This window comes from Phyllobates terribilis, unplaced genomic scaffold (genome assembly GCF_046119375.1).
Source record: "Phyllobates terribilis strain yellow unplaced genomic scaffold, ASM4611937v1 Scaffold_2__4_contigs__length_985480577, whole genome shotgun sequence".
Classification (NCBI taxonomy): Eukaryota; Metazoa; Chordata; class Amphibia; order Anura; family Dendrobatidae; genus Phyllobates; species Phyllobates terribilis.
In genome coordinates, this window is record NW_027362762.1 from 950,010,060 (window position 1) to 950,027,185 (window position 17,126).

General features: G+C 42.7%; 1 protein-coding gene across 3 annotated transcripts in view; it reads right to left on the bottom strand.

The window, feature by feature from the left end:
- LOC141239484 (nectin-1-like) overlaps nucleotides 1–17,126 on the bottom strand; it is a 114,421-nt gene that overhangs the window by 44,978 nt on the left and 52,317 nt on the right. For all 3 annotated transcript variants that reach the window (XM_073668541.1, XM_073668543.1, XM_073668542.1), the window contains exon 5: nucleotides 3,773–3,915. In XM_073668541.1, coding sequence (XP_073524642.1) covers nucleotides 3,773–3,915 — 143 coding nt within the window. The remainder of the gene's footprint in view (nucleotides 1–3,772; nucleotides 3,916–17,126) is intronic.

A 17,126-nucleotide genomic window follows, 5' to 3' on the forward strand; every position in this document is an offset into this window, starting at 1 on the left:
GTATGTACACAGTGACTGCACCAGCAGAATAGTGAGTGCAGCTCTGGAGTATAATAAAGGATGTAACTCAGGATCAGTAATGTAATGTATGTACACAGTGACTGCACCAGCAGAACAGTGAGTTCAGCTCTGGAGTATAATACAGGATGTAACTCAGGATCAGTAATGTAATGTATGTACACAGTGACTGCACCAGCAGAATAGTGAGTGCAGCTCTGGAGTATAATACAGGATGTAACTCAGGATCAGTACAGGATCAGTAATGTAATGTATGTACACAGTGACTGCACCAGCAGAATAGTGAGTGCAGCTCTGGAGTATAATACAGGATGTAACTCAGGATCAGTAATGTAATGTATGTACACAGTGACTGCACCAGCAGAACAGTGAGTTCAGCTCTGGAGTATAATACAGGATGTAACTCAGGATCAGTAATGTAATGTATGTACACAGTGACTGCACCAGCAGAACAGTAAGTTCAGCTCTGGAGTATAATACAGGATGTAACTCAGGATCAGTAATGTAATGTATGTACACAGTGACTCCACCAGCAGAAAAGTGAGTGTAGCTCTGGGGTATAATACAGGATGTAACTCAGGATCAGTACAAGATCAGTAATGTAATGTATGTACACAGTCACTGCACCAGCAGAATAGTGAGTGCAGCTCTGGGGTATAATACAGGATGTAACTCAGGATCAGTACAGGATCAGTAATGTAATGTATGTACACAGTGACTGCACCAGCAGAATTGTGAGTGCAGCTCTGGAGTATAATACAGAATGTAACTCAGGATCAGTAATGTAATGTATGTACACAGTGACTCCACCAGCAGAATAGTGAGTGCAGCTCTGGAGTATAATACAGAATGTAACTCAGGATCAGTAATGTAATGTATGTACACAGTGACTGCACCAGCAGAATAGTGAGTGCAGCTCTGGAGTATAATACAGAATGTAACTCAGGATCAGTACAGGATCAGTAATGTAATGTATGTACACAGTCACTGCACCAGCAGAATAGTGAGTGCAACTCTGGAGTATAATACAGGATGTAACTCAGTATCAGTAATGTAATGTATGTACACAGTGACTGCACCAGCAGAATAGTGAGTGTAGCTCTGGAGTATAATACAGGATGTAACTCAGGATCAGTAATGTAATGTATGTACACAGTGACTGCACCAGCAGAATAGTGAGTGTAGCTCTGGAGTATAATACAGGATGTAACTCAAGATCAGTAATGTAATGTATGTACACAGTGACTGCACCAGCAGAATAGTGAGTGCAGCTCTGGAGTGTAATACAGGGTGTAACTCAGGATCAGTACAGGATTAGTAATGTAATGTATGTACACAGTGACTGCACCAGCAGAATAGTGAGTGCAGCTCTGGAGTATAATACAGGATGTAACTCAGGATCAGTAATGTAATGTATGTACACAGTGACTGCACCAGCAGAATAGTGAGTGCAGCTCTGGAGTATAATACAGGATGTAACTCAGGATCAGTAATGTAATGTATGTACACAGTGACTGCACCAGCAGAATAGTGAGTGCAGCTCTGGAGTGTAATACAGGGTGTAACTCAGGATCAGTACAGGATTAGTAATGTAATGTATGTACACAGTGACTGCACCAGCAGAATAGTGAGTGCAGCTCTGGAGTATAATGCAGGATGTAACTCAGGATCAGTAATGTAATGTATGTACACAGTGACGGCACCAGCAGAATAGTGAGTGCAGCTCTGGAGTATAATACAGGATGTAACTCAGGATCAGTACAGGATTAGCAATGTAATGTATGTACGCAGTGACTGCACCAGCAGAATAGTGAGTGCAGCTCTGGAGTATAATACAGGATGTAACTCAGGATCAGTACAGGATCAGCAATGTAATGTATGTACGCAGTGACTGCACCAGCAGAATAGTGAGTGCAGCTCTGGAGTATAATACAGGATGTAACTCAGGATCAGTACAGGATCAGTAATGTAATGTATGTACACAGTGACTGCACCAGCAGAATAGTGAGTGCTGCTCTGGAGTATAATACAGGATGTAACTCAGGATCAGTAATGTAATGTATGTACACAGTGACTGCACCAGCAGAATAGTGAGTGCAGCTCTGCAGTATAATACAGGAGGTAACTCAGGATCAGTAATGTAATGTATGTACACAGTGACGGCACCAGCAGAATAGTGAGTGCAGCTCTGGAGTGTAATACAGGGTGTAACTCAGGCTCAGTACAGGATTAGTAATGTAATGTAATGTATGTACACAGTGACTGCACCAGCAGAATAGTGACTGCAGCTCTGGAGTATAATACAGGATGTAACTCAGGATCAGTAATGTAATATATGTACACAGTGAGTCCACCAGCAGAATAGTGAGTGCAGCTCTGGAGTATAATACAGGATGTAACTCAGGATCAGTAATGTAATGTATGTGCACAGTGACTCCACCAGCAGAATAGTGAGTGCAGCTCCGGAGTATAATACAGGATGTAACTCAGGATCAGTAATGTAATGTATGTATACAGTGACTGCACCAGCAGAATAGAGAGCGCCGCTCTGGAGTATAATACAGGATGTAACTCAGGATCAGTAATGTAATGTATGTGCACAGTGACTCCACCAGCAGAATAGTGAGTGCAGCTCTGGAGTATAATACAGGATGTAACTCAGGATCAGTAATGTAATGTATGTACACAGTGACTGCACCAGCAGAATAGTGAGTGCAGCTCTGGAGTATAATACAGGATGTAACTCAGGATCAGTAATGTAATGTATGTACACAGTGACTGCACCAGCAGAATAGTGAGTGCAGCTCTGGAGTATAATACAGGATGTAACTCAGGATCAGTAATATAATGTATGTACACAGTGACTGCACCAGCAGAATAGTGAGTGCAGCTCTGGAGTATAATACAGGATGTAACCCAGGATCAGTAATGTAATGTATGTACACAGTGACTGTACCAGAAGAATAGTGAGTGCAGCTCTGGAGTATAATACAGGATGTAACTCAGGATCAGTAATGTAATGTATGTACACAGTGACTGCACCAGCAGAATAGTGAGTGCTGCTCTGGAGTATAATACAGGATGTAACTCAGGATCAGTAATGTAATGTATGTACACAGTGACTGCACCAGGAGAATAGTGAGTGCAGCTCTGCAGTATAATACAGGAGGTAACTCAGGATCAGTAATGTAATGTATGTACACAGTGACGGCACCAGCAGAATAGTGAGTGCAGCTCTGGAGTGTAATACAGGGTGTAACTCAGGATCAGTACAGGATTAGTAATGTAATGTAATGTATGTACACAGTGACTCCACCAGCAGAATAGTGAGTGCAGCTCTGGAGTATAATACAGGAGGTAACTCAGGATCAGTAATGTAATGTATGTACACAGTGACTGCACCAGCAGAATAGTGAGTGCAGCTCTGGAGTATAATACAGGATGTAACTCAGGATCAGTACTGGAAAAGTAATGTAGTGAATGATCACATGTGATTTAATATTTAAGGGGTTGTCCGCTACTTGGAAAACTTCTAAAATGCTGTTTTATCCTGAGTATACTCAACTTCTACACTGACATTGTTCTAGTGATGTCAGCACCGGACTTCCCACTGCTTGTGTGACATTGTGTCACAAGAGCGCTGCAGCCAATCAGATGAGTCTAAGGTTTTTTTATTTTACTCGGGGGAACAGCAGCATTTAAGAAGGAGTAATCCAAGTAGTGGACAACTCCTTTACCTACGCTCAGTTGTTACCTTTTGATGTGTAAATGTAAAAAAATCCTCGGTTAATGCCAAGTGCGTTTGCTGCTTCACAAATGTACAATCCATCAGCAGGCGTGACATTGAAGTTTAGAATCCTTGATGGCACGGGGAGAAAATCTTCACTTTTGTCACTTCTGCAATAAAAACACAGCAAAGCGTTACTTAAAGGGAATGTCTGTTGTATAACATGTTAGTGAAATTCATTAGGATTTAATCCGTAGAAGAGCAATATTGTAAGAATCCATGCCCCGTTCTTGAACCCAAACCCTTCATGCCTGTTTTCTGCTCCTTTCAATCCCATAAATGCAGCTAAGAGTGTCATTACGGCTTCCCAGCGTCAAGTACAGGGAATCTTCCAGCAGTGCTGTCTTTTGTGAGTTTAAGGAGGTTCCTTTAGGGGTTTGTCAAGTATTTCAGGAGTTTGGAAGTTTTCCTCTTGATGCCACAGTAGTCGACAAGTATGGTATATTGTTACTATTCTGCCTAATCTTCTGCTCCAGCAGAGCGAGGGAGCAGCAATCTACCATAAAAGGTGTTGTCCGTCAATAATAATGAAAAGACTCCGCTCATTTTGACTCAATCTAAACAGTAAAGCTGAAATGCGAGCAGCAGAAAGAAGGAAATGTCAGTCTTGAAAATAGTCTAGTTACCAAAGCGATAACTAGAATATTAAGAGGAAGTGGTCACAAAAGGTTAAGTCTCCAAATAAGGGAAAAATATGTTTATAATACTTCGTCAATGATAATGAGAAGACTCCGCTCATCATGACTCAATCTAAACAGCAAAGCTGAAATGTGAGCAGCAGAAAGCAGGAAAGGTCAGCCTTGAAAACAGTCTAGTTACCAACATAATAACTAAAATATTAAAAGGATATGGTCACATTAAGTCTCCAAATAAGGGAAAAAACATGTTTATAATACTGTAATTATCAGATCTAACTACTATTAGTACATGAAGACATGGTCCCTGCGTCATCGGACACGAGTCAATGAGTTCTGCTGTCAACAAGCAAATGAAGTCAATCACAAAGTGTTTTTTGTTTTTCAGTTTGATGCTCTGATGAATGACGAGACCTTCTCACTTCTGTAGCCAAACTTTTATCTTTACTGGGCTGATTTGTACTTTAGTCTAGAGATTATATTTTTTACGTTTGTTCAAAAAAGGGGTAGATATCCCAGACTGAAGAAGGAAAGTCAAATATTCCACATAGTCAGGAGACTATTTCAGGGGACACAGGTGGCTCAGCGGCTGATGCTGTTGAATAGCAGAACTGGAGTTCGAATTCTACCGGAAGCAAAATCTGCAAGAAGTTGGTGCAGTTTGTGCTCCGCGTTCTTGGGTTTCCTTCAGGCACTCTGGTATTGTCCAAGAATATAGTAAAGAGAGTAATTAACGTCCTATGAAACAGACCCAAGTGTGTGAGTTCTAAATAGGTAAAGTAGGAAGGGCACAAAGTGTCTGATACTGTTTATGGGGGCACACTGTTCTGGTACTGTTTATTGGGCACACAATGGCTGGGAATGTTTATAGGGGCACACTGTCGAGGACACACTGTGGTTTACACTGTTCATTGGGCACACTGTGACTGGCACTGCTTATGGGATACACTGTCTGGCACTACGTATGCGGTACACTATGTCTGGCACTGTTTATGGGGCACACTATTCTTGCACTTGACATTTGAAAAATCCTTGGCACTGCTGATGGAGGCGGTCTCTGGTTGTCATTGTTTATCAAGGCATTTTTAGGGTGTGTTCACATCATGTTTTGACTGCATGTTCGTTACTCCAAGCCAAAGACTTAAATTCTCAAATTTTGGGCTCGGCTTGATTTTTTATTCATTGGTATCTTTCTTTGAAGTTGGAAATAATACAGTAGTCAACTGCACTATTGTTTCCTATTTCAAAGTCTGATATGACTAAAAAAAAAATCAAATGAATATGATTCCAATGCTGGCATCATATCTGAATTTCATTTTTCAGGAGTTCAGACAGAGCTCGTAATTGAGTCTGAAGTGTAATGTGACCCTGGCCGAGGGCAGGCATTGGTTAATCAGGTCACTATGTGGCTGTCACTGTTAATCGGTCACTATGTGGCTGGCATTATTATTCAGGTCACTATGTGGCTGGCATTGCTAATCAGGTCACTATGAGGCTGGCATTGCTAATCAGGTCACTATGTGGCTGGCATTGCTATTCAGGTCACTATGTGGCTGGCACTGTTAATCGGTCACTACGTGGCTGGCATTGTTAATCAGGTCACTGTGGCTGGCATTGTTAATCGGTCACTACATGGCTGGCATTGTTAATCAGTTCACTATGTGACTGGCATTGTTAATCGGTCACAATGTGGCTGGCATTGTTAATCAGGTCACTATGTGGCTAGCACTGTTAATCAGGTCACTATGTGGCTGGCATTGCTAATCAGGTCACTATGTGGCTGGCACTGTTAATCGGTCACTACGTGGCTTGCATTGTTAATCAGGTCACTGTGGCTGGCATTGTTAATCGGTCACTATGTGGCTGGCATTGTTAATCAGGTCACTATGTGGCTGGCATTGTTAATCAGTCACTATGTGGCTGGCATTGTTAATCAGTCACTATGTGGCTGGCACTGTTAATCGGTCACTATGTGGCTGGCACTGTTAATTGGGAACTATGTGGCTGGCATTGTTAATCAGGTCACTATGTGGCTGGCACTGTTAATCGGTCACTACGTGGCTAGCATTGTTAATCAGGTCACTATGTGGCTGGCATTGTTAATCAGGTCACTATGTGGCTGGCACTGTTAATCAGGTCACTATGTGGCTGGCATTGTTAATCAGTCACTATGTGGCTGGCACTGTTAATCGGTCACTATGTGGCTGGCACTGTTAATTGGGAACTATGTGGCAGGCATTGTTAATCAGGTCACTATGTGGCTGGCACTGTTAATCGGTCATTACGTGGCTAGCATTGTTAATCAGGTCACTATGTGGCTGGCATTGTTAATCAGGTCACTATGTGGCTGGCACTGTTAATCAGGTCACTATGTGGCTAGCACTGTTAATCGGTCACTATGCGGCTGGCACTGTTAATTAGGTCACTATGTGGCTGGCATTGTTAATTGGTCACTATGTGGCTGGCATTGTTAATCAGGTCACTATGTGGCTGGCACTGTTAATCAGGTCACTATGTGGCTGGCACTGTTAACCAGGTCACTATGTGGCTGGCACTGTTAATCAGGTCACTCTGTGGCTGGCACTGTTAATCGGTCACTATGTGGCTGGCATTGTTAATCGGTCACTATGTGGCTGGCACTGTTAATCGGTCACTATGTGGCTGGCATTATTATTCAGGTCACTATGTGGCTGGCATTGCTAATCAGGTCACTATGAGGCTGGCATTGCTAATCAGGTCACTATGTGGCTGGCATTGCTATTCAGGTCACTATGTGGCTGGCACTGTTAATCGGTCACTACGTGGCTGGCATTGTTAATCAGGTCACTGTGGCTGGCATTGTTAATCGGTCACTACATGGCTGGCATTGTTAATCAGTTCACTATGTGACTGGCATTGTTAATCGGTCACAATGTGGCTGGCATTGTTAATCAGGTCACTATGTGGCTAGCACTGTTAATCAGGTCACTATGTGGCTGGCATTGCTAATCAGGTCACTATGTGGCTGGCACTGTTAATCGGTCACTACGTGGCTTGCATTGTTAATCAGGTCACTGTGGCTGGCATTGTTAATCGGTCACTATGTGGCAGGCATTGTTAATCAGGTCACTATGTGGCTGGCATTGTTAATCAGTCACTATGTGGCTGGCATTGTTAATCAGTCACTATGTGGCTGGCACTGTTAATCGGTCACTATGTGGCTGGCACTGTTAATTGGGAACTATGTGGCTGGCATTGTTAATCAGGTCACTATGTGGCTGGCACTGTTAATCGGTCACTACGTGGCTAGCATTGTTAATCAGGTCACTATGTGGCTGGCATTGTTAATCAGGTCACTATGTGGCTGGCACTGTTAATCAGGTCACTATGTGGCTGGCATTGTTAATCAGTCACTATGTGGCTGGCACTGTTAATCGGTCACTATGTGGCTGGCACTGTTAATTGGGAACTATGTGGCAGGCATTGTTAATCAGGTCACTATGTGGCTGGCACTGTTAATCGGTCATTACGTGGCTAGCATTGTTAATCAGGTCACTATGTGGCTGGCATTGTTAATCAGGTCACTATGTGGCTGGCACTGTTAATCAGGTCACTATGTGGCTAGCACTGTTAATCGGTCACTATGCGGCTGGCACTGTTAATTAGGTCACTATGTGGCTGGCATTGTTAATTGGTCACTATGTGGCTGGCATTGTTAATCAGGTCACTATGTGGCTGGCACTGTTAATCAGGTCACTATGTGGCTGGCACTGTTAACCAGGTCACTATGTGGCTGGCACTGTTAATCAGGTCACTCTGTGGCTGGCACTGTTAATCGGTCACTATGTGGCTGGCATTGTTAATCGGTCACTATGTGGCTGGCACTGTTAATCGGTCACTATGTGGCTGGCACTGTTAATCAGGTCACTATGTGGCTGGCATTGTTAATTAGGTCACTATGTGGCTGGCACTGTTAATCAGGTCACTATGTGGCTGGCACTGTTAATCGGTCACTATGTGGCTGGCATTGTTAATCGGTCACTACGTGGCTGGCACTGTTAATCAGTCACTATGTGGCTGACACTGTTAATCAGGTCACTATGTGGCTGGCATTGTTAATCAGGTCACTATGTGGCTGGCACTGTTAATCAGGTCACTATGTGGCTGGCACTGTTAATCGGTCAGTATGTGGCTGACACTGTTAATCAGGTCACTATGTGGCTGGCACTGTTAATCAGGTCACTATGTGGCTGGCATTGTTAATCAGGTCACTATGTGGCTGGCACTGTTAATCAGGTCACTATGTGGCTGGCATTGTTAATCAGGTCACTATGTGGCTGGCATTGTTAATCAGGTCACTATGTGGCTGGCACTGTTAATCGGTCAGTATGTGGCTGACACTGTTAATCAGGTCACTATGTGGCTGACACTGTTAATCAGGTCACTATGTGGCTGGCATTGTTAATCAGGTCACTATGTGGCTGGCACTGTTAATCAGGTCACTATGTGGCTGGCATTGTTAATCAGGTCACTATGTGGCTGGCACTGTTAATCAGGTCACTATGTGGCTGGCATTGTTAATCAGGTCACTATGTGGCTGGCACTGTTAATCAGGTCACTATGTGGCTGACACTGTTAATCAGGTCACTATGTGGCTGGCATTGTTAATCAGGTCACTATGTGGCTGGCATTGTTAATCAGGTCACTATGTGGCTGGCACTGTTAATCAGGTCAGTATGTGGCTGACACTGTTAATCAGGTCACTATGTGGCTGGCATTGTTAATCAGGTCACTATGTGGCTGGCACTGTTAATCAGGTCACTATGTGGCTGACACTGTTAATCAGGTCACTATGTGGCTGGCATTGTTAATCAGGTCACTATGTGGCTGGCACTGTTAATCAGGTCACTATGTGGCTGGCACTGTTAATCAGGTCACTATGTGGCTGGCATTGTTAATCAGGTCACTATGTGGCTGGCACTGTTAATCAGGTCACTATGTGGCTGGCACTGTTAATCAGGTCACTATGTGGCTGGCATTGTTAATCAGGTCACTATGTGGCTGGCACTGTTAATCAGGTCACTATGTGGCTGGCACTGTTAATCAGGTCACTATGTGGCTGGCACTGTTAATCAGGTCACTATGTGGCTGGCATTGTTAATCAGGTCACTATGTGGCTGGCACTGTTAATCAGGTCACTAGGAAGACGAATTTAAAGGAAAAAAGTCTCTCATTGAGACCACATGATTTCATCCACAGATTATGTCAGGGCTCAAGCACATTGGCACGAAATATTGGTTGGATTACATGTGAATGAAACTATTATTCTTCACCTGAAAGCAACACTTCCTAACAGCTTCGCCTATACACAGTTCCTTGACACATGCCACAATTTTTTCTTTGTGATTCATAGAGAACCCAAGCGAAAAAATACCCCTAAGTGAAATCAAAGTCACATGCACCTTAATTAAACCTGCATTATGGCTATATACAAAATACATCCATGTGCATGAGTAATTACTCCAATATTCAGCCATACTACATACCTACCTCTTCATTCCCCTGTGTTAGTAAAACCTAGGTCATTCCTACGGCACAACATTTACCAGATCTAGCTTGGCAACTCTGTGGATCACAAAAAGAAAGAGGCAAAGCCTATTACTTTAGGTTTTTTTTAGTTTTTTTTTACAAAATCTAAATCATATTAAAAACGTGTAAAAAAATGGCTCATGTGGATACACAGTGTGTGGTGCTGTGTGGGATCCGTTTTTGCTGTGATACTATAACACTAGAGGAGAAGTTTAGTAAGAACTAAGGCGCAACATTAAAGAGGCCACAGTAGTCAAAAGACGTCTAACCGTAAAAATCTTCTAAAATGTATGTGATCACTGAAGCTCAAAAATATAAAACTGAGAAAAGGTCAAAAGTAAAGTGTAGAGAAGAGTAACTTCAGAAACTGTCTGCCAAGTAACATGAAAAATCCACAGATTTAAGAATGAGAAATTACTCCACCCTGTCTTCTTTTGCTATAATGGTCAGTTAGCCATTGACTATCATGAGTTGGCTATGATGCCTTGATAGAAAGCTTAAAGGTAGCACCAATGACACACTTTTCTAGTAAGTACAAGTACATATATATATTAAGAAAGCCAGGTAGGACAGGGTTAAATCCAAGCACTGGGGGTCCTGATCACATGCACCTGGCTAGCTATGTTTAGAGGCAGGAAATGCATTCATTGTTAGTCTTGATGCTGCTGTTACTTCTTCTGCACCTGGACTATTTCCCTAACAAGATCATCCAAGCTTTTAGGCTGTGTTTGCAATGCCTTTACCCAGAACATTCAGCTTTAAACTGTAATCACCTGTGCGCCTTTGGAACTGTGCCCGCATTCTCCACCTATTGTAGGGATTAACGCTCAACAATAGTGTTGTAGCTGTTGTGATTCTGACCCAATAGTCAGATACGCTGGATCACCAGTGAGGCCGAATTAAGAGATTAGGCCCTCCAATATTATGAGCGCTCGGAAAAAAGACTGCACATAGGCCGTGAGCATATCAGTTTCTGTTTATTCACACCAAGAGTAGTATATTTTATACCATTTACAAGCAATGCGACTCAAAGCAGCACACGTAGCCCCCCCCCCTTTCTAGGTCATGATGACTTTATTCATCCTGTTCAATAATATGATTTTAGCAGGAGTTAGCAGAATATTAAATATGAGATAAGAAGCATAAGATCCTTGAGTGGAGACTGCAAGACTGGATAACTCTAAACAAAGTATGTAACAGAGGAAGGTCAGGCATCTAGAGAATGTAGAGAAATATAGCAGAGAGTAAAAATAACCCTTCTATATCAGTAGGCACTAACTTAGCAGAGTCACAGGTCTTGGGATGCAAAAGACGGTAAGGTTTATTGCGTTTCTCCGCACTCCAAATGAAAATGCTTTCTCTAGCATAATAAAATCAAAACATTACAGCTTTTCTTCAGCCCAAAAAGTATAATAAACAACACAGTCTTTTTGTCAGGGTGAGCACAGTACATTAACACGGATGTACTCACTCACACCACATCATGGGCATTAGTTGTTTCAGGCAAAATCTGTAAATCAACACTGGTTTCTTCTCAGTTCCACTACCACAGAGAAGTGTTCCCCTCCCAAATAGCTCACATTTGCTGGTCACTCACCAGCTCCAACACACAGACTGCAGCTTCCCCCAGCTGACTGACTAAAAATGAACACAGGGCCTGGCTCTAGCCATAGCTAGCCAGGTGCATGTAATCAGGACCTCCATAGCTAGGTTTTAACTCTGTCCTACATGGCTTTCCTACAATATGTAGTGACAGTAATTCTACAAGGGTACTACTGACAGATCCATGTCTTGTTCTAAAGGATATTAGTGCCTAATTCCAAATATATGTAAGAATCCCACAAATTTCTCCTGATGTGGGCAGACAAAATTTGATTTTCTTTTTTCCAGCCTAGTTATTTAATGTGGTTTTAGCACATTTGCTAATTAGCACAAGATTATACAGTGGTGGCCAAAAGTATTGGCACCCCTTCAATTCTGTCAGATAATACTCAGTTTCTTCCTGAAAATGATTGCAATCACAAATTCTTTGGTATTATTCTCTTCATTTAATTTGCTTGCAAGGAAAAAAACACAAAAGAGAATGAAGCAAAAATCAAATCATTGATCATTTCACACAAAACTCCAAAAATGGGCCAGACAAAAGTATTGGCACCCTCAGCCTAATACTTGGTTGCACAACCTTTAGCCAAAACAACTGCGAACAACCGCTTAAGGTAACCATCAATGAGTTTCTCACAATGCTCTGCTGGAATTGTAGACCATTCTTCTTTGGCAAACTGCTCCGGGTCCCTGATATTTGAAGGGTGCCTTCTCCAAACTGCTATTTTGAGATCTCTCCACAGGTGTTCTGTGGGATTCAGGTCTGGACTCATTGCTGGCCACCTTAGAAGTCTCCAGTGCTTTCTCTCAAACCATTTTATAGTGCTTTTGGAAGTGTGTTTTGAGTCATTGTCCTGCTGGAAGACCCATGACCTCTGAGGGAGACCCAGCTTTCTCACACTGGGCCCTACATTATGCTGCAAAATTTGTTGGTAGTCTTCAGACTTCATAATGCCATGCACACGGTCAAGCAGTCCAGTGCCAGAGGCAGCAAAGCAACCCCAAAACATCAGGGAACCTCCGCCATGTTTGACTGTAGGGACCGTGTTCTTTTCTTTGAATGCCTCTTTTTTTTTCCTGTACACTCTATGTTGATGCTTTTTACCAAAAAGCTCTACTTTTGTCTCATCTGACCAGAGAACATTCTTCCAAAATGTTTTAGGCTTTCTCAGGTAAGTTTTGGCAAACTCCAGCCTGGCTTTTTTATGTCTCGGGGTAAGAAGTGGGGTCTTCCTGGGTATCCTACCATACAGTCCCTTTTCATTCGGACGCCGACGGATAGTACGGGTTGACACTGTTGTACCCTCGGACTGCAGGGCAGCTTGAACTTGTTTGGATGTTAGTCGAGGTCCTTTATCCACCATCCGCACAATCTTGCGTTGAAATCTCTCGTCAATTTTTCTTTTCCGTCCACATCTAGGGAGGTTAGCCACAGTGCCATGGGCTTTACACTTCTTGATGACACTGCGCACGGAAGGCACAGGAACATTCAGGTCTTTGGAGATGGACTTGTAGCCTTGAGATTGCTCATGCTTCCTCACAATTTGGTTTCTCAAGTCCTCAGACAGTTCTTTGGTCTTCTTTCTTTTCTCCATGCTCAATGTGGTACACACAAGGACACAGGACAGAGGTTGAGTCAACTTTAATCCATGTTAACTGGCTGCAAGTGTGATTTAGTTATTGCCAACACCTGTTAGGTGCCACAGGTAAGTTACAGGTGCTGTTAATTACACCAATTAGAGAAGCATCACATGATTTTTCAAAGGGTGCCAATACTTTTGTCCACCCGCTTTTTTAAGTTTGGTTTGGAATTATATCCAATTTGGCTTTAGGACAATTCTTCTTGTGTTTTTTCATTGAAGACAAATTAAATGAAGAGAATAATACCAAAGAATTTGTGATTGCAATCATTTTCAGGAAGAAACTGAGTATTATCTGACAGAATTGCAGGGGTGCCAATACTTTTGGCCACCACTGTACATCAGAGATATATGTAACTTCTTTTTAAAAAAGTAATATTTTTCTACAAACACTGGGTACTGCAATGGGGACCAGTTTCCTCCCAGAATTATTTGCAGACACATTTATGGGCTGTTTTGAAAGCTAAAACATATATGCCAGTTAGACATTCACTAGACATGACAAAGACTGCACAATTATCTCAATAATTGTCATGCTTCATTTCTCCTTTAGTTCAGGTAAAAGTTCCTTCAGTTAAAATTAAATGCTTGGTGACTGATTCCAAACAGATCATAGCAGTTCATCTGTGATCACCTAATCATCAGTTTGCTCTTGTTCAAAGCATAATGTATTTTAATTAAATATTTTGTTGAGTAATTAAAAGCCCATTAATGCCATGTGAATCCCATTACCCACTTTATTGTGCCACGTGCCATAGATTTCAATAGCCAGCTAATTTGTGGGTATATGTCACAGAGTCGGAGTAGTGAAGTAGTGTTAATTGTAAATCATGTGGCCTGCAAAGCACAGGGTAATACAATCAGGGTGACATATATTGTAATCTATGGGTGTACACAGCAGTGGTTGATCAAGAAAGGAAGGTCACAATTGTTATCCATGTAGCCCATACAGAATTAGATTGTACTTGTGGTGTTTTTTGGGTTCTGACTGTGGCCTAGTGCGTAAGCTTGCTCCCGATTGGTACATCACCTGGTTCAGCTGCATGGCTCTGGTCCTGAACACTAAGTTCCTGGATTATCCCATGGCTAAGCTGCTCCTGCCTGCCTTCCTGTTTACAAACTCCGGCTATAGGTCCATCTACAAAGGGGAATAATTGACAAGCATGGATCCATGAGAACCAATCAGCTATCCAATGAGCAAACCACTCGTCCACTGGTTGATTGGATTGTTTATGGGTGACCTAAATCATTGTTGTCGGCAGCACATCACTCGTTGTAACCGGAAGAATTGTTGGTGACAATTAGAGAGGAGTGGTGTTCAACTAGAAATGTTCGCCAATCTCAAATTCGAGCTGTTTTGGGCGGTGTTCGAGTCGTTCGATTTGCAAAAAATTCGGCTGTTCGAGGTTATGTTCGATAACTGTTCGTGCACCAAAAACGTGTCCTGCATGTCTGGCGCTATTTAGATCACCAATCATGCAGGGATTGTCTGCCACTCACTGTAATGCCACAGCCATGGTGGTTGTGGCATTACAGTGGTTGCCCAAATCGATGGGAACAGTGCTCACAGTGAAACATGAAAAGCCGGCAATTCATCAGCGGCATACACCGGTACCGACAATTTAGAACCGAAAGAATAGAGTATCACACATAGATTAGATAGATAGAAACATGTCAGTCACATATATATGAAGTACAGTGACAGTGTTACTTACTGTACTTGTCATTTAGTGTTAAAGGATTTATTAAAAAAAATAATAGTGTTTCCATGCACCGTCTCTTTAAAAAAGCCGGCCGGCAATTCAGCTTCGGTACCCGACAATTTATAACAGAAAGAATAGAGCATCACACATAGATTAGATAAATAGAAACATGTCAGTCACATATATATGAAGTACAGTGACAGTGTTGATTACTGTACTTGTCATTTAGTGTTAAAATAAAGGATTTATTAAAAAAAAAATTGGCGTGGGGTTCCCCGTAATTTTAGTCTCTAGCGGAGGTTAAGCAGACGGTTGGGGCAGATGTTTGAAGCCTGGGAAGGGGGTAATACCCACGGAGCTTCCCAGACTACTAATATTAGCCCCCAGCTGAATACCTAGCCTTTACTAGCTATTAAAATGGGGGACCCCCCAAAAAATGACGTGGGGTCCCCCCTATTTTAATAGCTAGCAAAGGCTAGGCAGACAGCTGGGGGTTGATATTAATAGCCCAGGAAGGGTGCCATGAATATTGGCCTCCTCACAGGCTAGTAACACCAGCCGTCAGCCGCCCCAGAAATGGCGCATCCATAGGATGCGCCAATTCTGTCACTTAGCCTTGCTCTTCCCACTGCCCTGTAGTAGTGGCAGTGGGGTAATAGGGCTGGGGTTGATGTCAGCTTATAATGCCAGCTGACATCAAGCCCAGGTTAGTAATGGAGAGGCATCTATAAGACACCCCCATTACTAACCCCATAGTCAAAGTTACAAAAAAACACAAACACCCAGAATAAAGTCCTTTAATTGAAATAAACACACCATTCTTTATTGTTCTAAATTAAACCATACTTACCATCACGCCCATTCCAGCTGAAGCCAACGATCTCCTGCAATAAAAGTAAAATAATAAACCAACATCATCCTTACCTTTCCATGGTTCCCAGGACAGCTTCAGCTTTGCTACATTGACATGACAGGCTGGATCGCAGCCGAAAGCCGAGGTCATGTCCAATGAACTCAGCTCACCTCATGCACGTCACTGACAGCGTGGGAAAATTCTCAGCGTTCATCGCTTGAGCAGGAGCATTCTCCCACGCTGGGATGGCATTGAGATGACAGGCTGTATCACAGCTGAGCGCTGCCATCCAGCATGCCATCCTTCATAGACACTGCAGTGACTGACATGTTTCTATCTATCTAATCTATGTGTGATGCTCTATTCTTTCTGTTATATATTGTCGGGTACCGATGCTGAATTGCCGGCCGGCTTTTTTAAAGAGACGGTGCATGAAAACACTATTATTTTTTTAAATAAATCCTTTAACACTAAATGACAAGTACAGTAACCAACACTGTCTCTGTACTTCTTATATATGTGACTGACATGTTTCTATCTATCTAATCTATGTGTGATGCTCTATTCCTTCTTGTCTAAATTGTCGGGTACCGGTGTATGCCGCTGCTTAATTGCCGGCCGGCTTTTTTAAAGAGAGTGTCTTCTGAGCAGTTTGTCAGCTTTTGGACACCTTTGAAGGTGTTTTCTATGCGTTTTCTATGTGTTTCTATGTGTTTTTGTTTGCCTGCCATTGGTTTTAACGGTGTTCGACGGTGTTCTAAGGTGTTCGACGAACAGTTCCACGAACATCCCGGTGTTCGACGAACCGAACCCGAACACTAAGGGGGTGGATCAACACTAGTGACAATATGACACCATTTTTGCAGTTATGAGAAATCTAGAATACAAGCTATATGCAAATGAGCCTGGAAGTACACTAGGGGTGTGTCAGTGCACTTGGCAGAAGCAGTATATGACTTCCAAACTAGATTTCTCATGACTGGTATATTAGACCTTATAAATTAGCAGAAGTCATGGATGGCAGGTCTGTGTCACTAAGGTGGCTGGCCTCGGTGATGCAAGTCCTGGAATTGAATGCTCCAGTAACATAATTGGGTCCGGGATTTAGGAGCAACCAAAGAGCCTGGGTGGGAATGGTTTCTCCCATACACTCCAGTCTGGGCCTTGCAGGACTTATAAAAGCTGAATTGGCTAAGGTGTGTCTAAGGTATTGGAGCTGGATTGAGAGCTCTAATGGTGGTGAGACCATTCCTGAAGTCGTAGCAGTGCCTGACTTGCCGTGAAAGTAAGACCATATGTTTACTGAGCCTACCCTGAGAA